At 35.9% G+C, this 27,836-nt stretch overlaps 1 protein-coding gene across 4 annotated transcripts in view; it reads left to right on the forward strand.

The window, feature by feature from the left end:
* The window catches only part of ZDHHC14 (zDHHC palmitoyltransferase 14), a 114,843-nt gene that overhangs the window by 74,974 nt on the left and 12,033 nt on the right, over nucleotides 1-27,836 (forward strand). For all 4 annotated transcript variants that reach the window (XM_084284639.1, XM_084284641.1, XM_084284640.1 and 1 more), the window contains exons 3-7: nucleotides 3,364-3,522; nucleotides 16,028-16,165; nucleotides 19,700-19,748; nucleotides 24,205-24,307; nucleotides 25,960-26,069. In XM_084284639.1, the coding sequence (XP_084140765.1) occupies nucleotides 3,364-3,522; nucleotides 16,028-16,165; nucleotides 19,700-19,748; nucleotides 24,205-24,307; nucleotides 25,960-26,069 (559 nt within the window). The remainder of the gene's footprint in view (nucleotides 1-3,363; nucleotides 3,523-16,027; nucleotides 16,166-19,699; nucleotides 19,749-24,204; nucleotides 24,308-25,959; nucleotides 26,070-27,836) is intronic.

Below are 27,836 nucleotides of genomic sequence, written 5' to 3' on the forward strand. Positions count from 1 at the left end.
ATACATTAAAGGGACCACGTATATTAAAAGATTTGCCTGTGTTAGAACACAAGTATGAGCAGTCCAACTGAAGATTAATTGCAGTCTGAAAATCATTGTGAGACGAGGACAAGGCATGTTTTGCACACGCAGGGTAGATAAATCTGATTAAATCCAAACACATTTGACTTTGCCCGGTTGTTGTTTCCAGAAAAAAAAAAAAAAAAAAAGTTAATAAACAGAATGACTGAGTCTTTCAGGTTTGATTGTGCAATTTAGGATCGTGGGGAAAATTCTGACTCCATGGAAAATCAGCAAGACTGTTTTGATTAATTTAATTTGCATCAGCTTTTGCACTTGGATTTTCAGATTAATTTGCCTCAGTTAGAGAGCTGGGATTGGCTGTCTCTGTGAACTTGAACTTCATGGCACAGGTTAGGAAGGAAATCCTCTTAGAAAACCAGCATTGTAAGTGTAACAGGCTGGCCAGTAGTCTCCCTTTTGCACCAGAGGAAAGGAAAGTTGCCTTTGAGATTCTGCCAGAGCACATTTTAAAATAAAGTAAATACAGGGGACTTTCTGAACTTCTGAAAGTTTTTTGTTTGTTTGTTTGTTTGTTTGTTTTAGTTGCTGTGGATTTTTTATGAATAAATGATTCATGAGGGGGAAACAGCGAATTCACCTAGACTGTGATTTGAAAGTCATTTCCAAGTAACATTCTCTGAGAGAAAAAAAAAACAGTTAGTGTTATTTCACAAAATTCAGTGCGTTAGGATTTCTAAACACTATTGAAAGCTGCAATTGTATACCTCAGTTTGACTCTCAAAGTATCAAATGGAAAACATTGCTTTATCAATGAACTAGTAGTCATGAACATGTTTGGATGAAAACTAAACTAGGGCTAATGACCTACATTTGTGTTCACATCTTAGTAGTCTGTCTTGACCCTTATTGTCAGAAATGAACATAACCCTGTGCTTTATAAGGTCCATGGATTTATATAAAGACTAAGGGTATTACAAGCCTCCGTATGATGATATCACTGAAGGTATGGCACATGGAAGCATATTTATCATTTACAGTGATAGCAACTAAAATCAGCAATAGAGGATTTTCATAACTGTGACTTTTGACAGTTTTCTCCCCTAAAAAGCATGATATTGTCTCATGTGGACTACTACTCCTCCTACAAGTTATTTCCCCATTTCACAAAGCATATAACTTGTTCTACAGAGAAAAAATGTTCTCTTTAAATATGAAAGATTTTCTTTAAACATAACTCCACAATTAAACGAAATTCTTCCCTGTTTTCCCTGTGTCTCTGCAAAGCTTTGTACAGTATAAGTGCACTTATGCTACACCCTCAGAAGAATGTCTTTTCAGCTTAGTTTTGAATAAGAAAACAAAAACAAAAAGTTACTTGACTCAAACCAATGTGTAATAAGGGCAACAATATGCACGCAAAAAATGGTTCTCGGTGTAACCTGAAGAAATTAAATTACTCCTACTGACCTCATCAAATTCATGTATCTGCTTAGAGTGCTTTAAAATCAGTCATTTGACTAAGTTTCTTTTAAGCAGCAGAAGCATGAAAAAACTAGGAAACTTAAGATAATGTCCATATTGCACATCGAACAACTTTTATTGTAGAAATATGCTTCGACATACAGCCACACTAGTAGCTTACAGTGCAATACTTATTAAATCATAAATACTATGGCAAGTAGTACTGGCCTCGAGGTCAAAATCAGTATTATCGATTGCTGGGGGAGCCACACAGCAACCTCTGCTTCCACGTGCAGATCATAGGGCCTGGCTCAGCATCCCAGCAACAGAGCAGGGAGTGGGGCAGATCCAACAGGATCCGCACACCTCAGGAGGGTCTCAGCAGCTGTTTCTTCAGTACCCACCACTTCTTTCCCCTCAGGAATGCTTCATATCTTGGTTCCCATATGTGCAGCTATTGCTTCCTTCCATCCACCTTCTCCAAGAAAGTTTTCTGAAGTGCAGTTGTTTCAGTGGTCAAATTCACAGTGGCATCCCACAGATACTCCTACTGATGCATGCTTAGTGAGTGGGTGAGCAGGCTGGGACACGTTAAAGCAACTGTGCAGGTGACCCTGACTTTGCAATGCAGTTTCAATCACGTACTGGAAAATAATTATCTTTGTTTTCCTATTGGCTTTACTGATCTTCCTGTCAGAAAGTAAAAATTGTTTTGTCGGTTCTGTGGTCTTATTTGATTGTGATTGTATGAGAACGGGTGTGTGAAGAGAAAAGTACTGTTTGTACATGTTCACTTGTCACAGTACATAGCTCAGCTTGGGAGCATTTAAAGGACAGAACTGAACTTTGAAGTAGTCTAATCAGTCCTTTAGTTACTGGAAAAACAAATGCTGAAGCTCTAAAATCAAAAAGAAAGCCGAAACCCCGCCACTTTTACCCCATGAGCTGGTTGGAAATTATTCTGGGGGAGGAGGGAAGGGAGAAAAAAAAAAAACTTCAAATTTTATAAAAGTAAAATTGGGGGGTAGATTTTTAATGTCAGAAAAGCAAGATCTGTAGATGTGCTCCATTGTACCAGTGTTTGAGACGTTAAAATGATGATTGGTTGGTCTTACTTATACCATATGCCTAGATCTGGTGACAGTGCTGCTAATGCTTAAGTAAATGCATAGATGCTGTACCAGGTTGGGCCTACAACCTCTGTTATTTCCTCTTTCAGGATTAAAAAGTTAGGGTTTTTTATGATTATTTAAAGTAAATTCCTGTTTAAAAGGTAGCTTTTCTTATTTTGAAGAACAGCACCTGTCAAGAAAAGACTAATTACCAAGTTCCCCCAAAAATTAAGGAATTTAATGAGAGAACTTGTCCAGAGGAGGTTCTTGAAATTGCCATCTGAAATGTTTTCCTTTCTTGCTGGTCAGTCCACTCTCATTTTCAGAGATGAGTATCTTCCTTGGAGCAAACTTATCTTTCAAGGTCAAACTAAATAAAGTATTTTGGAAAAACATCTGTTTTCAACCATCCTGTACCAATAGCCATAGTTGTCTGTAATGTATTCTTCATGAACTACTAGGGGATATGACAGCATAGAAATTTGGTGATCTAGGTAGCTTTCAGCTTTTGAGACTTGGATTTGAGTGTTTCTTTTTTTCTCTTTAATTCAGATTAGTTGGTTATGGATGCTGCTTGTGATCATCTCTTTGCTCTCTGTACAAGTTCTTATTTTAGGAGAATGAGAAGGAAAAAAAATGTAGTTTAAGTCTATTAATATGGAGTTCATATAAATTTGAGACTTGCTACAGATTGCCATCAAGGCTGATTATGTGTATACAGCATAATTTGTGTGCAAAACTTAATGTGTTGCATTTCCATGTTTAGATATTGCAAATGGCTCCAGTTCAGGAGGATACCGCCCCCCTCCCAGAACAAAAGAAGTGATCATCAATGGACAGACAGTGAAACTAAAATACTGTTTTACTTGCAAGATTTTCCGCCCACCTCGTGCCTCACATTGCAGCCTTTGTGATAACTGCGTAGGTGAGTAAAAAAAAAAAAAAAAAAAAGCTATGGCATATGTTCGATTTAGTTGCTTATATGTTTTGAATACTTTCAATATTCGAGACAAAAGAAGCGTTAGTGACAAAATTACTCATGAGGTCACTTGCTGTGTTCAGCCTTTTTCCTACAAACTCTGTTAAACGTTAAGAGCTTGAGAGGAGGCAGAGGAGGAGGAGAACTTTCCAGTGCAGGGGGATTTGAGTTTTGCATGAGTCTCAGGATTGTTTCCTTCCCCAAACTAAATTGCAGACAAGGAGATACTTCTCCCTATAATTTACGACCAATTCTGCAAGGCATAGTTCAAATGGCTAGGGTTACACTCTGACCAGAACACACACCATAGGTAATTCATACCTTTGAAATGTTTTAAGACTAGGAATTTTAAAGTCAGAATCCGTATGAAATTACTGGATGAGCATGCTATTTAGAAGCTAAATAGATGATGTCAGGACCTAAGGATATTTTGTAATGATAGGGGCTTTTTCTCCTTCTGAACATCTCGTCTTTTTCATGACTGTTGCTTTGGAGGGCACGCAAGGTGATTAAGATATGCTTGGATTTAAAAGCAAACTTAAAAAAAAAAAAAAAAAAGAAGAACCACCAATCAAATCTGAGTAGTTTTCTAGTTAATTAGATCCCATTTAGAGTTTAGTGCAGCTGATTAGCACGCCGTTGAGCCTGGATCTTATGCATTCAAGAAAATAATGTAGCAAGATGTCTCCAGCTGAGAGATGTAATTGCAGCATTCAGCAGTGATATTTTTAGATATAAAGCAGTCACTGGAAGAATCACAGTTTCATATGTAGATGATATTCATGGAGTGAGTACGCTTACATGAGAGCGAGATGTGTAGCCTTTTGGCCTTGTGCCATCAGTTGGTATCTGTAGATGGTTCCCTCAGTAAATAAGTGTTGCTGCTGTTAGAGTTTTCTAAGTGTTGTAAAAGCTGTTGGACGTGGCAAGGAGGAATGTTTATGAATTGCAGTTGACAACTCTTCAGGAAAGTATCGTATCAAATTTGTAACCTGGATATTATAGTGGGGTGGTATTGCTCAAAAAAACTGACAACATGAAAATGCAGCTGTTGGCCAGTGCAGTAAATAAATACTATTGTCCTCATCAAGAGAATCCATCATAAGTAAGAGCAACCCTCCCATGCATACCTAATTTAAGATAACGTTTTGGCTATCTTAATAAACAAACAACGACTTTCTCTACAGGTTATGTGCAATCTGATTGTGTCCTTTTGATATTAAATTTTGTAGTCTAAGAAATAATTGGTGATGGAGGGGGGGAAACCAGCTTAAGACAGTTTCTATCTTCTGATTTTATCTGTATCGAAGCAACAGCTGTGAATTTGTATGAATATATATATCAGAAAAGAGGCTGAGCCAAGTGACTCATATAAGTGATAACTGTATCCAACAGGATTAGATTTTTCTACTCGTAAAATAGGTGAGATGATTGCAATTTGTTCTTACACAAGATTTAAAGCTTTTTTGATTTAAAAAACATTTGATTTAAAGCTTTTTTTTTTTTTTTTTAAATAATTCATTTATTTGAATGAATTTCCTGTGTTTTTTCTCATCAGCTTTTATAATGAGAATTATGATAAACTGTGACTTTTCAGGGTATATTACATAGTACTCATTTCCTGTCTACGTGAAGGCATTTGTCATACAAGTGTTCACGTGCATTTAATGTAATAAGTGAAATCTATAAGTATTTGTAACCAATTTTATATGAAAAATGGATGTCAACAGAATTGGATTACTCACATACTTTGAAAGACTTAACTATGCAAGAGTGTACAGTTACTCAGAATATGTTATGAGGTTTGCTTCCATTCTTAAGAGTCAGCATTGTCTATATGATAATGCTTTTATTTAATTTTAGTTTAACCTATCTTACAATATGTTTGAGTGTTCTTGTGTCACTATAATTTGCTCATTCCTTAATTAAACTAGTGCAAAAATACTCCTGCTTCACACATCTACGGATACTTGAGTAACTTATGTTTGCAACCCACTACCAATATGCTTACGCATTCATTTTTACCTTCTTGTTAGTTCCTGATGCTTTTGCTGCATAATAATTAACTACAGAGAGTGTGTGATAAAGGAATGGAGTCTTTCTTCAAACCAGCACTGATTACACTATAAAAAAACAACTTACTACCTTTCCCTAAAGGTGTTTTATGATACTGGACAATTTAATGCAGTGTGACAGAAAGGTTCTTTCATTCAGTGTTTTCTGTTGATGCTTTTTTTCTTTAAGGAATCCTTAGAAGTGTTTTTAACATGTCAGTACCTGCAGAAACTAATTCATGTTTTTCCCCCATTATTAGTAGTACTACCTTTCCAGTAAGCCTATCCGTTACTTCTTGGCACTGGTTCTGATTTTCATTTTATCACTCATTTTTATATGTAACCATGTAGTTTGTTTACACAAAAATAATGGATTTGAAAAAACTACCTAATTAGAATTGTACTTACAGTAGCAATTTCAAACTCCTTTAGCTTTACCATGTTTTCATAGTAGTATCCAGAAAAATACGGATTTTCATACAAATGCAGTTTGTTGCATTTGTATGTAATGCCTTCAAAAATTTGATCAGTTTCCCTCACACAAACATCATGGATGTATTCCTGACTAGTTTTTTTTTAACTTCCTTTATGAGTGGCAGCTGGAAGTTAGCCCCTTGAGGGCTTTCTGTGTACAATACATTGCTTAAAAATTATACGCAAATTTAAAATAATGTACGTATAAGCACAAGAGCTAAAGGAGAAAAAAAAAGGAATAATCTCAACTTCTCAGCTTGGGCTAGTTATTGCTGAGTTTTGACAACTGAATGTTGATGCTTTATCTGATGCTATTAAAAAGCTAATTGTTAGGTTTGCTTCTGAAATTACTTTTTCTTTATATTTATGGTCATTTCAACAGCAACTTTCTTTTTTGATAATTTTCTATAATTTTATTAATTATTAATAATTTTATTAATTATTAATTTTCTATAATTTTATTTTTATAATAAAAGCTGAACAAGAGGCAGTTGATTGTTTCCAAACTATTTCCCCAAGTATAGTATGGAATGACTAAGCAAAACCAGTGCCTGATGATTAGCCAAGCAGTAAATCAACTTAGTCCAAAAACTAGATGTCTAAAGCTTTCTTTGTATTCACGTGCCACAGTTTTGCCTATCGAACAAAGTAACTGGCTTAGACCAAGGCAAAAATCCAGTATGTTAGAAGACAAGGACCACCATTTATATTCCTAAAAGAGAATTTGTCCTTATTTATTTATTCCTTAAAAAAAAAAAAAAAAAAAAGTATGTCATATATTTGTGTGTGATTCATGGATAAAGATAGCTTCTCTTGTCAGGTTCCACTGTGTTTCTTTCAGCGCAAGTGACTTTTTCCAGAAATGATTGAAAGCTCAAAGTTTTGAAGATGGCCTCTCTTTGAAATGTTTTCCTTAGGATTACTAAGAAATCAGTTTGATTTTTCAGAGATCCATTATGAGCATGAGAATGGCATGCTAAGCTAGACCAAAGGTTTCAGTTGGTGCAGCAGCCTGTTTCCTGCCATGGCCAGAGTGGATCCCCAGGGAAGAAGAGAAGAGGGCAAGCATGCAGTGATACTTCCTGCAGAATATTCTCACGCTTTCAGAAATTTTCAAAATAGGCTTTCTTGAGCATTTGAGGGTTAACACTTTGTTTTCCGTAGTTCTTGATGGATTTGAGGTGAGGTATCCCTCTTCAAAAATCCTATCAATGGTTCTGATTTCTGTAGGAAATAGGATTCTTCTCACTTGTAAGTTTGGTTGCTTTTCTAAAGATCCTAAACATGAAAACAAGTGTCAAGATTTTATTAGGCTGGCAGCGATCTGGGTTGTTTTTTCCAGTTTTTATGTTCTTACAGTTGAAGAAATTGGGTGTTATGTAAAGACATAAAGGTGAGTCTAGAAAATCTAAGTCTTTGAGCTTAGTTTCTTTTCTCTTTTGATTCCTTTAACCATATATTATACAGTTAGCAAAAAGTATTAATTATTTTATATCCAACTGTAAAATTATGTATGCTACTTTCTGGGGGTGTTGATGAAAAGGAAATATTGTTTTATTAGCTTGGGTTTCTCTTAGAAGCTAGATATTACAGTGGGGAGCATGCCAGGGAAAAAAAGAAGCTAGATCCTTGGGAGAAGGGAGAAACAAAGTCAAACTTTTTTTACTGGAGGTCAAAATATAATAAAACTGCTGGTCCTTTGATAATCAAAACCATATTTGAATATATGAGGATATACGTCAATGGTAAATTATCCTTTTTAACCCAATCTTGGAAAGCTAAAAGTGGGTTGTATTACTAAGGTTCTTAAACATACAAAGGAGTATTTGATTAAAAACTAGTAAAATATAGTACAGGTTGGTCTAGGACATTGAGGATATTTTAGTGGTTTTGTTCATCAGAATCGATGAGCTGTTGAGGAAGACAAAGCAGTGGATTACATAAGCAAGAGCAAATGGTTTCTGTGTAAAAAACAAAACCAGAAAACATGCTATATTAGAAGCAGATAGACACCCCCTTTCTGGTTAAATCATCACTTCCCTAAAGCATTTTAACTAGGCAGTTGTAGCTATAATCTTGTTTCTGATACTGGCTGGATTACATAGATGTATTGTTTTGAAAATACTGTGTGTCATGTACAGAGCAGTATGCCAAACAGCAGATTCTGGATAAAAATCACTGTTCTAAAAAATAGCTTCCATAGTCAAGCATCAATGTTGTAATTTTTTTTTTCTTAAGATGGGGAATTATTGATTAAAATGTACATAACATCTAACATGTGATGCAAGACGTAGACAGAATTACCAGTGGCGTCTGGGAGCAGCTCTTCCCAGACATCGTTCCAGACACCACCATGCCTGGAAAACACTAGTTTCTTCAAAAGCAGGCTGAGGGGTAGCATTGTAAGGTTTTGGTTTTTTATAACACTGACGATGTGTCTGTGAGTAATTTGCCCAAGCTTTCCTGGTCCTTTATAACCAATGTACATTCACTTGATGTCAGGGCTTCATTTTGCTTGGGTTTAATTCCATTCTGTAGCACTCTTCCTTCATTCCCTTATTATCTCTCCTTTTGCTGTCAAAGCCTTTTCATGACCTTTGCCTATTTCTTTTCTTACATTTCCTGGGTTTAGATAAAGCTATGAAGTACTGCTATGAAAAAGAGTGTAATTTTCACTTCATTATGGGGCCTGATTTTTTGAATCCGTTAAGCCTTAGCTCCAGGTCTTGAAAAGTGACTCTTTAGCTCAGCTGTTAAAACTACAAGGCTTCTATGTCCTTTTTTCCTTTTTCTCCCTCTCTTTAGTTTTCTCTCCAGTTTTCACAGGTGAGAATTGAGTTTGTCTCTTTTTGTTGAAGGTGTGCTACCGTTTTGGGGCACCGAAGAGGCTGCCAGATGGAGCACACAGCAGCATTTCCAGACATTGTATATTATTTGTTTATGAGTGTGCCATCTATATACCAGATGTAATTTCGAGTTCAGGGAGCATGGTACGTGTGTCAAAGAGATTGTTTTATTTATTTTAAGTTTAGGCCAAAGCACTGGGCAGAAAGTCTCTTTAAAACCAGGGGATGGTGTCTAAGGTTACTTTAGAGAAATATATTATAGCTAAGGTGTGAGTCTGCATATGGACAAAAGAGCAGAGATTATCAAAATCCCTGAGTATGTGAATGATGCTGTAAATCTCAGAAGTCAGAGTAGAGACTTCTGAGAGGGGGGGAAAAAAAAGAGAGAGAGAGAGAGATCTAGGAGAAAATACAAAAGAATATTATTAAAACTGAAATAAATAACCAATATTTACATTGGTGCAATAACATGTTAAAAGATGGTTAAGGAATTAGAAGGCAATGGTAGAAATGTGTAATTAAAAAGAAATGCTTTACAGTAGAATAAAAGAGGAATAAAGCCATGAACTTTGTAGAGGTTGATGCATGGATACCGCACTTACCTTAGGAATGAGTTGGGTTTTTTTTGAGCTCTCCTCCTTCATGATTTGTGTGTGTCTGGCAATTTTATGGCTCCTAATTTGTTATATTTATGTGTAACTTACCATATTTACAAAAGCATGTATACAAGGAGAAGATGGTTAAGCAGCGAGGTCCTTTGCTGTGCACTCTTATTCTGAACTGCTGCTGCTGACTTTGAAAATGTCACCATTAGTGTGCTTGCAGTCAACAGGATTTATTGTTAATTAGTCAACATTGATTATTGGAGGTAACAGTGAAGTGAGCTATGTGACAGTATAGTTTAATTACTATGAGCATGCTAAGGCAATGTTTGGATGTTTTCCTAATAAATCGTTATTTTTTATTAACAAAATTAAGCATGTTTATTTTCTTTTTGTGAGTAACATTAGTCTGCCACTATTGAAGTTGATTAGAGTGGAAAAACTTGGCATTGCAAATGATTTTCTTAAATGTCCACCCAAATAGCTTAGATTTCTGGGGTAGTGCTTACACAGTTGTAAAATGTGCTGAGTATCCCTTGCATTTGCATTTCTGAATGACTTTTTGGTATAAATATCCATGCACATTATTAATTTATTTCATTAATTAAGGAGGCCTATTTTCCACAATGTTACGTTGCTGTTTCACTTTGTAGAGATCAGTCTAGTGTCTAGAAGGTAATCTGGAGTAAACCTTTGGTGTATATCTCCTTAGTGTAAACTTGAGGCCTGGAGGTTCCCTCTGTTCCATTTTGCTTTCTTGGGGTGTTTTGATTGGGGATCTGAATACAAAAGTACTAAAGCTTGGTGGTTTAAGGGACCTATTGTGCATTGTCCCTAACAGATGTTCTAAAATAACATCAGCGTGCATATGAATGTAACTTGCAATCAGTCTTCTGTTATTCACTTCAGTTGAAATTGGATTAGAAATTTATGTTGAAGTAACAGCAAAGGCATTGTTAGGAGAATGACAGTCTCACAGGTGAATGTTGTACATATTAAGTGATGCAAAATGCTGTTACCAGTTGATGGTAGGTCCCATCAGTCTTTTTAATAAGAATAATTTTCTTATGAGTAAGGACTTTTAAGTCAATGGAACGAAACAGCTGATCTAAGGATAGTTTTTATGAATATATGTATCTTGTATCCATTCTATGAAGAATGGATACAAGACTTTTTATTAGCTATGTTAAACTGACTGTAAAGGCTTTAATGCCATGGTTGTATTTGTTTTTGTGCATGTGTACATGATTCAGGCTGCTGGGATTGGATTACTGTATCTTAGAAGGAAAAACACTTTTTGTAATTAAAAAAAAACAAACAAACTAATTTGTGTTCCTTAGCATTTCAAGAGCAACCAAATTCTGAAAATAGCCTTTGTCATACAAAGTCAAGAAGCATAAATAGATGTGGTCATATTATGACATCACAGTTCTACAAAGAGCTGTAATTGTCATTATAATAAATATGTGCAGATGTGTTGGTAGCCCTGTATAATTGCTCAGTGTGCATCCAGAACAAAGGATCTTATGGTCCTATCTTGTCCTGCTACTATCAAAAGTAGTTTCAATTAGAGCTCTCTTGGTTACTTGAGTTGGAATGTGAGTTTGACTGTCACAAAATTTGAATAGCAGGCTGTTGACCCTTCCCCATCCTAGTGTGCGTGTTTTCATGTGCTAAACAAAGCACAGTAAACATTCAGTGAATGCCTAAGGTTTGTGTCTTTGCTATGCAATGCTTTAATTTAATGAGATGGGGGAATTGCCAAGTGAATTCTAACCTGTGCTCACTGGAATCTGCAATTTAATGTGACCTGGGTGGTTTTGTACCTGTAGACCTTTTGTCTTCCTTAGACCTGCCTTCACATTAAGCTTTGGAAAACATATTTTGGTGTGCAGGGATCCAGTCGAGCAAAGGCAAAAGGAAGCAGTTCATAAATAATAATAAATGTTTCTGAAATCACAATGCATCCAGACAACAAAAGCTGTAAGCTGAAGGACTAGGCTGGCCTGTAAAATTTCTGTGTAAAAACACCTTTTTTGTTCTTGGTAAGTTAGAAAGCTTTTATTGAGTGCTTTGAAAGAAGGAAGAAAGATTTAGAGTCATTTTGTACATGGTTTCCTGGAGCTCAGGGATTGAAAAGTGGAAGCTGAGCATTTAAGGACTTAAGGAGTCTCCATGCTGTGCTGTGGAAAAGCAGAGGCTTGGCTCTTTGCTTCTGAGCATCAATGAACAAGCTTCCATGTGGCTTCTAAAGGAAATGCACTGTGTCAATAAGGCCCAAGTGCTCCACTGCTTATTAAAATGGGAGATGTTTTCATTTTTGGTTTTATCTGTGATATTCAGCAGTTAATGTTTCTTAAGCAAGTTATCAGATCTAAATATTTCAGAAAAGTTAAAAAGCGAGAGAAATGTCTAAAGCAGGATGTAAGTTGTGTGTTCTTCTACGTGGTCCCAATCCCATATATCACTGGATGAGTTTCAATGAGACCACTGGGTCATACCGGCAGCTCACCACTTCTAGGGCAACATCATCTGAACTTCCTCCTTTTTTCCCCTTCTCATGTGATTCTGGCCTTTGTGCCCATTCATACAGCCCTTAGTAACACAGCCGCTGGTAAGCCAGCTTTACTCACTGAGCAACCAACAAAATAATTTCCTTTTTTTCTTTCCTGCCAGTTGGGTGAACTGAGCTGACTCAGCAGCAGCTTAGACAATGAAAGAAGGAAGTGGGATGAGGTGACGGGAAGGGCAGCACGGGACCACCTCTTTCACTGCTACTGAGCTTTTAGGTTGGCTCAGTGACCCTGTGAGGCCTCACACTTGGGCTTTAGTTACAAAGGTGCTGGTTAGCCTAAGTCGTTAGCCAAATTCCGAGTTAGATCACTTGGGACAAACTGGTAAAATAAAGTCACTGTTGGAGGTTTGCTGACATCTCGTGAGGTTTCTTACGTCTTTCATTTTCTGTGGTCTTTACACCAGCACTTCTAGTCTCCATTTACCTGTCTCCCTTTTACACCTTATAAACTGTTCACATATTTTTTCAGTCTCTTCTGTTTATATCTGCTTTTGTTCTCAGACACTGAAAAATTCATTAAAACTGAATTTCTCCTGCAATCCTGGCAAGTGTTAACCAGTGGTAAGGTTGATGTTAGAGCTGAGCTGAATTAACACTGAGCTGCTTCAGAAAGGGTCACCCCTTCCCTGACAGTGTCTTCATTCTTCTTCACTTGTGTCAGCTTCAGTGTTTGATACTGTGTGATGAGCTGGTTTGGGGAGCTAAGCGACAGAAAATTAATGCTAGTTTTAATATAGTCTAATGCTGTGAACCAGCCCCCAATAGGGTAAACATACACCAGCCTTGGTCTGTGGAAGGAGAACCACGAACACACAGACAAGAGGTAGTTCACAGGATTTCCAGAAGAGGAGAAGCAAGACTGTCTTTTTCAGTAGTTCTCTATTAGGTTATTATGGCTGTAACACCATACCACATCCTGAAGCAGATACCTGGCTTATTCACTTAAAATTGAGTGCATGATGATGATCTGTCAAAGCTGCTTTGTTCCTGAGATGCTTCGATAGACAGACTCCAGACCTTATAGCTTCCTTCTTTCGTCATTAACAGTTCTAATATACTTTCTATTAACAAGAGCTTGTATTAGCAGTATTTTGTAATTTTTTTTCATTTGTAAATGAAAAAAATTGTAATTTTTTTTTCATTTGCTGCAAACATTTTTACATTAAGTTTGGCATAAGTGTATAAATACAGCAACTATGCCAGGATACCCTATAAAATCAAGCCAAAACCACAACCATCACCTCCAAACAGTCCATGATTCTTCATAATATGAATCAGTTGTATTTCTATTTGCCCTGCATTTTTGGTTCACAAGGGCCAGAATTCACAGCTTCTCTCGGCATTGTTGTTTATCTCATTTCTCTATAAAGGTGAATCTTAATTTTTGTTACCAGAATTGTCCAGACCAAAGGCAAAAGCTTCCTTTTCCAAATTGTTGTTTGTTCAGTTTGCAGGCTTCTGGAAGGGAGCTTGATGATACTTTATTTCTTCATTGATACTTATTAAGTTAGTTCTTTTTGCAAGGAAGAAGAAAGAGCTCTAGTCTTAAGAGAGTTTATATTTCTCAACAGTGGTAGGAGTTTCTGCTTAGTACGTGCCTGCTCGTTTTGCCAGGATTGGCTGTTTTCTAATCCCTTGCTATTTAAGATACTATTTTGTGGCATTATACCATAAATGTCACATCCCTTTGTGTTTTATGACTGTCTGGGAAAAATGAGGCCTGGTTTATTCAGAACTTACATAAATCCTCTAGTACTTCTCTTGGTTTGTTAGACTTGTTTCACATTTAGCACTGTAGTGATGTTTTTCTCAACTAGCCTTTTCTGTCCACTTCTGCTTTATAAATATACTAGGTAGTTACTTGGTAGTTACTTGGCTCCACAATTTGAACAAGGTATTTATTGAGCAATCAGAGCTTTCAGCCTACCAAAAACATCTGAAGACAGAAATAGAGAGGAGAGGCGAGTAAGTTAAAATACAGTCTCTATTAAGAAGTATATGTGTATGCACCTGCATATGAGTGTGTGTGTTTGCATGTGTGAGTTTGTATGTGTGCATTTATCTGCATCCATCAAACACATACATATATTTAAATATTATTTCACAGCTAGAAACTGAGCTTTCTGTCAGTAGAATTTGTTGATTCCTACTGTGTGAGCATAGAAGAGAATTAATGTGTATGCATGGAATTCATTTTCCAAAGACATGTCATGATTTATTTTTTTATTTTATTTTTCCTGAAGCATTAGGGTGCAAAAGTACCCTGGGATTATACTTTATAGAAGGCTCTGTAACTGTATTTTTCTTTATGGTATTATTTGCTCACGTTTTATGGTAGGTACCCATTAAATGAAGTAAAGTGTTTATCAGACAATAAGGACTCATTCAGAAGCAAAATGTAAAAATCAGCACTATTGAAATACAGTGGCTACTTATTTTGGAAATACCAGTGTATTCCACTGAATAAATTGCCAACTCATTTAGATATTGGAGGTATTTAGTTCTTGGTATTCTTAGCAGTCTCTCTAAATCAAAGTGTTTCTGAAGTCTTATACTAAGTAAGTTCAGCAACTTCACCTTGAATAGCCCCACTGGAATTTGAAACAGATTTATGGCAGAAACATGTGGTCCAAACATCTGTTACACAAAACCATTAAAAAACCCGAAAGTCTGGTGAACTCAGAAATCTGTTGTGCCTGTTGTTTTCATTTCTTTTTTTTTTCTAAATGGAGATAATCCTAAATACATCCTTCAAGGAAAACCTCCCATGTAGGTCTTTAACATAAAGCCATAGTTAAAATAAACTGGTGTGTTTGAACAGATGTGCCTTTTTAACATAGAGCTTAAGGACTTCAAATTTATAGCTTGCCTTTCCTGTGCAATTACAAATAGTTTGATATTGTACGTCAATGGAAGCATAAAAGTCATAGAAAACAAAACAGGGCTTGGATGAGGATCAGAGGGTGAGAGTCAGTCGGCATGAGAGCATCTGTCATGTGTTATGATCTTGGATTTGATTAGAAATTTAAAATTCTGACATTATGGCAGTGTAATCTCTCCAGTTACGAAAGGCCCTTTTGTTTCCTGACAATCACTCCATTTTCATTACCCAGAGTTTTGGGACAAGGAGGTTCCCGGCTGCCCAGAGCTGCAGGGCTCACTGGTCCCGCTGCTGTTTTCCAGCACTGGTGTTTGGGACGCTCGATGCTGAACTCCTGTCCTCATTAACCTCTCAGGGAAATAAAGGGAAAGGGTTCGGCTTAGTAAAGAAAAGTATAAGCAAATTTTAGAAGGCTGCCTAAATCTTAATGCTTGAAAAATGGTTTGTGTGAATGGTTTTACTGTTCTGAACTGCTATAAGGCAGCGTCAACTCTGAGTTGAAAAATAAGTGGTCTGGAATGGAAAATACATGGAGTAAAGCAGTAAAAATAAAAGTGGGAGGGTGTGAATATTTCATGCGCCATAATTAATGGATGGGGGATGGTAGTGGGCACTAAAGTCAGGTGTCATTGTGACAGATGTAAATACGAAAACTAATGCTGAGTAGAAGAGTCCTGGAAGAAAATATCCTTGTTTTGAAAAAAATGCAATTGAGTTGGTACTGTTCTGTGTAACAGTGGATAAATATAAGCTTTTTGGTCTGACTGCACAATTTATCGTAATAATGCTGCAAGTTCAATGGGAGCTCACCTCATACTTGAATTTATTTAAGAGCTTTAAGGTTTCATTACAATATTCCTTTTTCTTTTCTTTTTCCCTTCTAAATAAGAATTTCTCTGGGGCTAGCTGCAAATGCCAATTAAATCGTGAGTTTTAATAAAGTATTCAGAGAGCTTTTTTCCAAGTAAACAGCATTTTATTAATTGTTTTCCATTTTTTTCTTCTGCCTCTCATTTCAGAACGGTTTGATCACCACTGTCCCTGGGTAGGCAACTGTGTGGGGAAAAGAAACTACAGATTTTTTTATATGTTTATTTTATCTCTGTCCTTTCTGACAGTCTTTATATTTGCATTCGTTATCACCCACGTCATCCTTCGTAAGTATGCTGGTGAAATCAGATTACGTATGTAGCCATTTACTTGAGTTTTTTACTTTTAAGTTAATCTTTTGATCATTCAGGGTTTGTTTATTTATTTATTTATTTGCCTTTTCTCTGAAGCTTCACAACCCCCAGTGACTCCCACTCTGGTCTGTAGCAGACCCTGGTCATGGTAGTCATTGATCTAGCATTAACTTTACCTTAATAGAGTGTTAATTTTCTGATCTTTTTTGTCCTTTTATAGACAGTTTATTGGAAAAGCAGCACATTTTCCCAAGGAACTTTTTATTTTTTTAAGATTAAGTATAGATCAGTTGTCATCCAAACAAAAAGATAAACTATTAGAAACTAGTTTTGACCTATTTTATACTTTTTTGTTCATTGTTCAGTTTTACATCTTTCTCTACCCTATTTTTAACATGTTACTTTCATTTGCATGACATTCTGAGAATGACCAATTTATAATGGAGTGAATCAGATAAGCTATAGGTAGATTAATATTCATGAGTTTGAGATTGATCTTTATTTGTATTCTGAATTTGGTTTAAAGAAGATATTTCCCAGACTTTTGGGTGTTCATTTTTGTTATTTTGGTTTTTGTTGTTTTAACACGTAACAAATTGTGTTAGCTCCTGTATGATGACGATCTGATTTGTGGTAATAGGTTATGAATGGTCATAAAAAGAAGTCCTTTTGTATATAGTAGGGGGTTTTAATCCATTTTTATTAGGACACATCAAAATATTTCACTAATTATATAGGATACTGCCTTGAACAGTATTTCTTCAGTCATTTTGGAAATGTGATCTTTTCATTTCTTTATATTCTTTGTTACAATGGAAACCTGATACAAATAATAGTTCTAGTTTATAACACATTTATAGAGCTAACTTGATAATGGCAATATTTAGAGAATGCTGAATATTTAGAGAATACTGAAAAATATGCCAGATTATGTGTAATGTCCTAAATAACTTATGCTGTGAAGGGATGAAAGTTTATATTTGAAAAACACAACTACTACTCTTGTTTGTGCCTCACAAAAGAAGGACAAAAGTACACAAAAAGTGGCTGTCACACAGTTCAGAAATGTAGCACTAGAGCTAGGGGCAGTGATTTTGGGGAGTCTGGATCAGCAAGTTGTTCTCGCTGCCAGATAAGGCCTTTCTAATGTTAGTTTAAAGAGAAGACAAAAAACTACCCTATTGTTTAAAAGGGAAAAGTAATTACTGGAAAGAGAACACTTTCCATTAATAATCAAAATTTATTTGGGCATACATGTGTTTGCATACCTTTTACAGTTAAGGCATCAGCATGTTTTTTATTACCTTACTTTGCTAAAATTCAGCAGTTGAAAACAATTGGTCTGACGATATAAAGCTACTTTTGAAGCTAACCTACCTTTATTTCACAAAAACTACAATTTTTTTTTGCAGTTTTCAGCATAAGAATTAGCAATATTATGCCAATATCTCATATTTTGTATGTCATGTTGATTTATCTAGTGGATTTTTACTTCACAGCATCCATATCTAATTTTAAGTGTGAATTAGACAAAGATCAGAGAGATTAATTTTGCCTCTGTGGCTGAGAAGAACTTTAGCTTTGTATAGTTGTTAGAGGTAATATACAGTAAATGTTAAATGCAAACATGTCTATCAGTTGTAAAACATTCGTACTATGGAGGTTTATCTACCTTGGATGAGACAGAAAAAAGGCCCTAATTCTAAAGACTGTATGGTCCTCAAAGGCAATGGGAGCAGGTATAAACTGTGAGTAGTTTCTTGATGTTTACTACAGCTGAGCTTCAAGTTCAGCATTCAAATTTATCTACTATATTCTTGACTGTGTCAAAAAAGTATTCAGCACGTATTGGGCAGAATGCCTTTGGAGAATATCCTTTTGAGAAGGGACTGAGGGATGTTTCCAAGCAACTTGAAGGCATTTGTGTGTGTGTTGTTTTTTTTTTAATCTTTCATAGTTCATCCTAATAGAGAAGTTCCTTCTCTGACCTTGTTGATTACATAGGAAACCTATTTTATTTTAAATATCTCTTGATATAGACAAGTTGTTGAAATCTGTTTATTTTTTTTATAAGTCTTCCATGCTGCCACTTTAATAATTTTTTTTTGTAAACCCATGTGGTAATGAGATATGAGATGCAGCAAACTTATTATTTTCTGTGGCCTTATTTTCAAGACATCCCTTGGATATTTGCCCTTTCCAGGATTAACAATCTTTGCACATAGTGTTATTAAAGATAATAGATAGACTTTGTAAGTCAGCTAATTGAAAGGTATTTACTTGCAAGAGATTTTCTTCCATCTCCCCAAGCTTAAAACATTTTCAATGCTAGTATGTCTTCAGTTTTTCATCTTTGTTTGAGGTATCAGTACTTCAGCTCTATGTTGGGGTGAGGGAACTTCCCCTTCTGATACACTGGGAACTGCTTGTAAGAGTGTGACCAGCAGTAGGGAATAGAGATCACAATTACCTGCTGCCATTGCCATTAAGGATCCTAAAAACAGTAAGAAGATAGGGGAAAGTTCCACTAATCTTGTGCCATGAGGCTAAGACCAAGTTATGAGAGTCTGAAAAGACTCAAAATACAAGGTAAGTAACGTTCCCTTTTTAATGATAAATAGTAAAATTGACTGCACAGGTCAGATATCAGGATATACACACTTTTCTCTTTTGTTTGAAAGGCATCTTGATTAATCAGGATTCTTCTCTCCCCAGACAAACCTTCAGATGGATTTAGCTAAGGGGAAATGCTTTCAACTTGATGCATTTATATAATTTTAATTGCATAGTAAAATGCAACAAGTATGTGTCTTAGGTGACACTGAGTCAATTTCTACAAATTCACTTGCTGCATATATATATTAGCCAGCAGTCAAATTGCCCTTTTTGATAAATATCTCATGGTTGTGGAACTGAACTCTCCATCTCCAGATCATTGGAGCATGCTCTTCTGGAGTTCTTTTCAGCTGGTAGATATCTTTTATTTTCCAGAGGCAATTAGCACCTACTAAAGGGGGGGAGGGAATAAAAGAAACTTCTACACAGGTGCAGTGGGAGCAGAATTATAGTCTGGAGAATTTGTGCTGTTCCCAGAATAAAGGAGCAAAAACTGAGAATCTGGGTTTTTGGTGCAAATTTTCCAAGTCAAGAGGCTGCTTTTGAAAACTGGTATTCCAAAATAAAAGAAATAGCTTACATTTTTTTGTTTCCATATTAAGTCTAAAAAGATCAAGGATAATCAGAAGTCTTGTTCAAAGGAAAGTATGTGTGCATCAAATTGGTACTACTGAGAAAATATTCTGCAGGTGTTAGACCTGATAACATGCACAAGTTGTTTTTTTTTTTTTCTGATTTGTTGCTGCTGAATAACATAATCTCAGATTCACATTAGTAAACTCTATACTACGATTATTCAGTTGCTCTTCAAATACTGTGTATGCACTATGGTGAAAACAGCCTGTAGTCCAATTTCTTACCGAGTTGGTAATTTGGGTTCTGTTCCTACAGGTTCTCAACAAACAGGGTTCCTCAATGCCCTCAAGGACAGTCCTGCAAGATATCCTTTCATTGAAACACCTTTTAGATCTTATTGTAATGTAATATCTGAGATGTGTTTTTGTTTTGTTGTTGCTGTTGGATATGTACATTTGGGATTTTATCAATTAATGATTTCATCACTTCTTGCACAACAGGATTTCTCACCACATGTTAGAAGTAGGAAAGCGACTAGTCTGGGTTTTTCTTATTCATCGTCTTTTGTAAGCAGTACCCATAACAAAGGTCTGTAGTTTTCGTGTGTGAGGGAAATACATTCCAGCATTTGTGGTGGAATTCATTAATATATTTCACATTATGTCCATTCTATGGTTTCATTTGAATTATTAAAAGATTCTTCTGCTCTTACAGTAAAAAATATCTGAGATGGCTGATTCTTATCAGAATAGAAAAAGTAGATTGTGAAATAACTGTGTCTGAAGAGTTCAGTTACTAGAAGTATTTTTACATTGATTTACTGTTTTTAGGGAAGTCACTTTCAAGCGTTAACTTCTGTTAAGTTACATAGAAGTAAGCACAAGCATACTGGGGCACTACTATTCTCTAAATGCCCAGTGTTCTATTTATCATTTCATGGGAGCTTTTTGTATATTTTCCACTGAGTGAGAATGGAAAAGGATCTTCCTGACCACCCTACCTGAAAGCAGCTAACATAACAGAAAAATGGGAAGCTGACAAATTCTCCTTAATTTCTTCCTTACATTTCTGTACAGACTGTAACCTTCACACTTACGGATATGTTTTGAATGGTTTATGTCAGAATAGGCAGTTTGCACCTCTCACAAAGCTATTGTAAAAATAATTCTTTTCTGTACTTCTGCCAAGAAAACATCTTCTGGACGCTGCGCATCATAAACTTTTCTCTTTTTGACAGTAGGTGGAAAGAAACTCCCTTCCTGTTTGTTCAGTCATTTGTAGCTGTATATAAAGGTGAACCACACTTTCCAGGTAGATTTTCCAAGTGTCAAATTCTACAAATTCTATAGATACGATTTTCTTTAATGTGTGTTCGTTAGGTAGAGCCAATGAGCTGCGAACTTCCTTTTTAGCTAAACCAGTGTTTAAATTTTCTCAGTGTGCAAATAATTTTACAAACCACAAACAAACCATTCTAAGTAGTACAACAGTAGCTTCCAAATAAAACTGTTACAATTACTTCTTACAAAAGATTATTCTTTCAGATGTTGTTCAAACAAGAATAGCTTTCAATTGTCCTTAAATCAAAAGGTAATTGACTACGCATTTGAGAACCCTTGTACAGGAACAATAGGCTGCTTGTTCATAATTTGCATTGGGATGTGCCAATTTGACAGGCTCTGTAGTGAATCTTGTTGATAGTGACACGTTGGACAATTTAATAGTTTGGTTACAATTCAGAGCAGTAAAAAATTAAATTGTCTGAATGGTATTGGGAATGTTGCATCAGTTCATTCAGACACGGAGAACGTTGAATGTGTGTATTGCTAAAAAGCCTGTGCAAGATACCATATTATGCTAAAAAGCTATGCTTTATATTGAGAATATTATTTTTTTTTTGTATTGCATTTTTATTTAACAGACTTAGTCATGCTAAGCTAACATAAAACCACCTGCTCTAGAGATCATAGAATCATAAAATATCCCAAGTTGGAAGGGACCCATAAGGATCACCAACTCCTCGCACTGCACAGGTCTGCCCAAAAGTTTAGACATTGTGACTAAGTGCATCTTCCAGTTCCTCAAATTTAGATCCAAAAAGAAGTCTGATAAATTCCCTTCTCTGTCAGTAGGAGACTAACTTTTGTAATTTGACCCTCTGGAGTGTAATCCTGGCACAAAATATGTTGTTACTGGTGTGCTCATTCTTCTGATGAGGCTGCAGAGAGCATCTCTCCCTCTCAGCTTCCTCTTCTGACCAAGTGATTCATCCTCTTGGTCTTGGTGTGTAGATTCTACTGAGCAGTCCTTACAAATTCTACCCTCTCGAAGCCCAATTAGTTGGACTTGTATTGTGTCCAATTTTGGGGGGCTTTTTTACACTTTCTGAACTGCCTGCTAACAGCAATCTGCTTCCTTAGCCTTTCTCAGCTATTCTCCTTGCTTTAAGCTATGGCAGTTGCACAGCTAACTGAGAGTAATTTGCTAGCTTGTGTTGGTTTGACTCTCCACATGGTTTGAGGAGGAGATGACAGAGTAGTCAGAACATGCTGCTCAGCAGTGCACTTTGGTCATTTGGCTGCTGTTGAAACAGATTGGGTCATAAAGCAAACAGCTCTTTTCTGTTTTTTAAACCACTTTAAAATTATACAGGCAATTCATGTATTTCCCAATTCATTAGGTCAGAGCAGACATTCAGTACAAGACTCTTCACTGTTAACTAGTATTAGGATATTTTATTGCAATTATGTCCATCCATGTATTTTCCAGCCTGTGTCTCTGTATAATGGTGAGGATCTGTCATATTTCTCTTCTGTTGATAGCTTCAGTGGTAAGAATGTTATTTGTATCTTTTAAGGCTGTGTCCTTGTTCTGGAATACTTTGAATTACTGTTGTCTTGGAAACTGGCTTCTTTAAAGGTTAGCATACAGTTAGTGTACAGATTATTTTTATCTTATTCTTTTCCCATTGTCTTGTTCTAACTGATTTATTCCATCAATTTTTCTAGCAACCGAAACCTTTTCTGCTTTTGATTCATGCTCCCTAAAAAAGTTCACTATTTAAGGGTTGCAGAAAATAGCATTCTAGAAGCAAATGTATTCTGTGTTCATGTCTATTGTAGATAAATGAAACTAAATAAAAATAAAAAATAATAATGATAAAAAAAAAGCAAGAAGGAAACAGTCTATAAAACCTTCCATAGAAATTTGCTCTTTTTGCCTGAGTATATGAAGTTTAGAAGCTACTTTGTTATCTTACTGTTAAGATGATGACTCCTTTAGAGTTAAAGGAATTATATAAACTGTAGTAAGTATGCAACACTGGGTGCTGACTGACTTTCTTAGTATAACAATCTATTAAAATGTAGTTACTTCTTTGTGGCATTCAGGTTATGCAGTTTATAAGGAGTGAAAACAGAAGCAGTTTAAAAGCAAATAAAAGGAGTAACAGATGCAAGATGAAAAACAGACAATCTAATAGCATAGCTTGTTTTTTCTTTTTAACTTTTATACTAAATTTAGGAAGGTAATTCTGTGCTTTTCATTTGCATTGTTCCCACTGGGAGAAATTAGGAAAGGTAAAGGTTACTCTTGCATTGAAAAAACGTTCAGTTCATGGAGTTTAAACCAAACCAGGGTTGAAGCAGCTTAGTGATTCACTGATGACATATAATTAGCCAGTGATCAATAGTCGGGTTCCCAGTCTATCAGTTCTGGACAAATACTGTACAGTTCTGAGTATTCAAGCCTACCTCAAGTATTTAAGCCTAACCTAACTAAGGCTGAGAGAGTTGGAGTTGTTCATCCTAAAGAAGGAAGGGCTCTGAGAGACCTTATTCCAGCCTTTCAAAAGTTAAATTGGGGCCTACAAGAATGACAGACTTTTTACTAGGGCCTGTAGTAGTAGGACAGGGGGTAGATATTTTAGACTGAAGGGGAGGGTAGGTTGAGAGTAGATACAGGGAAGAAATTCTTCACTCAGAGGGTGGTGAGGCCCTGGCACAGGCTGCCCAGAGAAGCTGTGGATGCCCCATGCCTGGAGGTGTTCAAGGCCAGGCTGGATGGGGCTTTGGGTAACCTGGGCTGGTGGGAGGTATCCCTGCCCACGGCAGGGGGTTATAATTAAATGGTCTTTAAGGTCCCTTCCAACCCAAACCATTCTGTGATTTTGTTTATGCTCACAAGCTTAACAGTTGTCCTGGCTATTTGCCAAGGCTGGGCCATTTGGACACCCCCACAGTTATAGAGTAGAATGTATTCAGTTGTTATACATCCAGGGGGGGTTGAGAGAGCAAGTGAATTTTGTATTTTAGTTGGACTAATGCACTTTGATGCTAGTGTTAGCATCATGTTTTGCATCTTAATCACAGTAACAGAAGAAAGACAGGACAGTTAGATAAATAAAACTGGGACGCAGTTTTCTGACTTCGTATTTTATGAGAACATACGTACCCATATGTACCTATCTTAAAAGAAGTGTGATGACATTTACAGAATGAACGTGTAAGTTTGAATTTCAGCAGTTGAGATCAGAGCCACTCAGTAGTTTGTCCTTTTTCAGTGTGCAGATCCTTAAACATTTGCTGCTGTCAGTGGTGCACAGTGGTCTGTGCACTGAAGCACTGACAATAGGTTTGCTTTTCTGAGTCTGGCTTTTGCTGACCCCTTTGAAGTGCCCTAAAGATCTCGAAACAGCTGGGGACTAGAAGTTGACTACCCTGAACTTTGTGATTGTAACTGCTTGTTATTGGATATAATATCTTTTTTTTTTTTTTTTTTTTTTTTTTGCATTTGCATATATTTCCTTGACTTTCAATTACTGTGTTGGAAGCGGTGGTGTGTTTTTTCTCTGTATGGTCCATTGTAGGCCTCTCAGGTTTTCACACGTATTTGATCAGCTCCAATCAAACAACAAATGAAGATGTAAGTTCATAGTATATTTCTACATACATGTTTCTATATTGTAGTGATGAGAAGATCTCTAATTTTAGTCATATGCAGTTTTTCTCCATAATTCTCAGAGCGCTCCACTCATAGGTGCATAGTTTTGAGAATGCCTGACTAGTAAAGAAGGAAGTAACCCGGTCATGCTTAATTCAAAATATGAGAAGAGCTCTTACGTTCTGTAGTTGTGGCTTGAAGACGTAGTGGTTACACAGTGTGTCCATTATGATGTACACCCCCAGGACCTGTACCTTGAAATAGGAAATGTAGTACAGAAAAGAGAAGATAAAGAAATGAGTATATTTCATATGCTTCAGTTCAGTAGAAAACTACTAAATTTTCAGCATGTTTCTTTACCTGGAGTCCTAAATACCATTTGACTCAAAAATCACTTACTTTAATTTTGAGAATTCAACATTTTCTAAAATTTCATCTTTTATCATATTTTTCGTTTGAAATTCTTTGTCACTCTAAGATCTAAAACCTCTAGTAAGGAGTATGTAATTAATTCAAAGGTCAACTTTCTCATTTCTACAGTTGTCCTATTTTGCACATAGGTTTCTGTTGTTCTAGTGTGAAATTATATTTAACTATGTGTGGAGGCTTGATATGTCTTTCCTTTACTAACAGGTGAGATAGGAAATGGATGAAAGAAGGAAATAAAGCTAGTTAGCTAATGTTAGAAAGCATGTTGGAACTGAGCAAATAATCTAACAAATTACTGTAAATTTAAGATTAGTATAATTTGTTGTACTTTTCTCATAGGTATTTTTTGAATGTAGAAGTAGCATCTTTGGGACTGTCAAATCTGTGGTTTTTTATTATTTTAAGTTCACAGTTACAATTATAAACTTGAAAAAAATACCAGTCAACCAGGAAAAACTTAGCAAGCAGGCAAGGAATGAATTGTACCTCTGTATCAGGTATCCAACCAAGGAGCTCTCAAATTTCTTATGGACTGTTGAAAGTCAGAGTAGGGAACTGTAGCAGTGTAAAATGTCTGAATTTCAAGTAAACTCCTCTGTAACTTCATTTAAGGCACACATTTCCAGCTGAATACCGTAAGGTATATTACCCAGGCTCTCAAGCACCTCACAAACAGAAAAGTAAGATTGTCTAAAAGAAGGCATAGTATGGACTAAAAGGCAGTAATGACTGTAATTACTCCATAATATTTTAGAACCATTTGTGGGCTGTAGGAGCAAATGATGTTGTGTGGTATTGGACAGCTTGAGAAGTTACCCAAGGGTATGGGAAACAAGTGCTCTATTGCTGGCTATAATGGTATGTTGCAGTCAAACCTCTTCTGTAGAACAGGCTGTAATATTTGTAAAATTAAGCTTAGACCATTATGCAAAACATGTTTAGATGCTGAAATTCCTGCTGTGAGTATATTGGTCCTTTGAGATTTTGGGCTGTCTAAATCTATTGAGGTAAAGCCTGTGCTTGCTTGTAAGATTTTAGGTTTCAGCTTTCATAACAGTCCAAAGCTGTTAGGAAAGTGTAATCATGGGTTTTCTCTGGTCTGCCTCTGATGTAAGCAGCATGCTGCTGCTTTGGTAACCCTTAAATTGCCTCTGTCATTTTCCATATTGTATTACATGTGATGCGTCTTGTTCATATCTCTTCAGATTAAAGGATCATGGTCAAATAAAAGAGGTAAAGAAAACTATAATCCATACAGTTATGGCAACATCTTTACTAATTGCTGTGCTGCACTCTGTGGGCCCCTCTCTCCAAGGTAAGAGTATCAAAAATATTGTTAGTGTAAATGAAGACATGATGATTGATACAAAAATATTCTTTCAGACTTCTTGACTTTACTCAACTAAAATAATGTTTTGTTTTACTGTCGGTTAGAAGTGTAAAGTAAATCTGTTCTTCAGTATTAAAGAGACAGTAAACTGTGGTTAGACTAAGTTAGTGATCAGATCCTGTAAAATATGTGGATTTAAGGTTGATGTCTGAAATTAAAATAAACTTCTTCTTTGAACCTTTGCCACTGCAGTTAGTAACTGCTGGCAATAAAAAAAAAAAAAAATGTAATAATTAGATGTTGCATGATGGGCTATTGAAAGTTAATTAGACTTGTATATATCTAACAAATGTGACATGGATCTAACAGAGCGATACATTGGAACCTTGATTCTACAACTAGTTTGATAATTGTTCTTATTGCCTTTTCACTCAGAACTCCTTTATTTAAATGTACAATATTTTTTATTAGTACTACTCTTAACATTTATACACCAAGATGATTTTGGTTCTCTTAAACCAAAGTAATTCCACAGAAAGCTTACCGGTTCTTTTCTGCTGCATATATTTTTCACTTTACAGATCCAAAACATTTGTACAGTCAAGGTTGCATATGTTTTTGTTTTTTGTTTTTTTTTTTCATCTTGAATTAAATATAAGACAGTTAACACTAGAGGAAAAAAACACTGGCATCAGGAAAGACAAAACTTTTTCTTCTTACTTCAGTGCCCAGTGATTAGATAGCTCATCTAATAAGTGTACAGCAGAGGCCTAGTTCCTCTGTAGAAAATGGCTTTCATTTTATAGATTATTTTTGTGATAGTACTCGTCTGTTGAAGCTGGTTTGCTTTGTCTGGAATAATGTAGGTATGAGTCTGTACTATTGAGAAAGAAAGAGGAAATGGCAGAGGCAAAGGTGCTTCACTGGAAGTGGGATTTCTGTCTTTGCTCTTGTGAATACCAGAGATTCTTCCACAGAGCAGCAGGAGGTCAGCAGGAGAGGCTGGCATCTTTTCCTGAGGAGATAGATACCTGAGATATGATTTCCTTGTACTGTGTTAACGCAGTAATCCCTGTAAAGATTAACCCTGCCTCTGCTTCCTGCCTCTGGGGATGGTGTCAGAAGCCAACCCTTTATTCCTGCTTTTTTGCTTTTCATAGAATTATGTGACATAAAAACTCAAGGCCTTGCTTCAAATCCTTTTAACTTCACATGGAGATAGTTATTAAAAGTATATAATGTTTCTTACTATTTGAAATAACTGCTTTGACTGATACAATTACCACACACAATAAACCAGAGTGGCACTGGCTCCTGTGTTTTTACAGAGGTTGTGCATTTTTTTCCTAAATTTCATATGCTAATATAATTTCTTTTAGATGATAAAGTAAACATAGAGTTTCTGCAGGGAGATATTTTGTGACTATAAATTTTTTTTTACTTCAAAACAAAAGTTATAGCCTTACTTTTTTCTTGGTTCTTGCTCCTTCCTGATTTGAAATCTAGCAAAGAATCTAATCTTCCACTTGTGTACGAGATCACTCTGAAATATTTAATCTCAGGTGCATGCCAAATCACTAGATATTCAAGTTGTTTTTTTTTTTTTTTTTTTTTTTTTTCTTAAATAACTGTAAAATAGCTTATTAGTGATTGCAGCTTAAAATGCAAAAGATTCAAGTGCCTTTGAAAATGGATTGCAAATTGAGATAATGATTTAAAATTCCCTCACTTCCTTTAAATATCATGTTTCTC

Source organism: Netta rufina (assembly GCF_964035555.1).
Source record: "Netta rufina genome assembly, chromosome: 3".
NCBI lineage: Eukaryota > Metazoa > Chordata > Aves > Anseriformes > Anatidae > Netta > Netta rufina.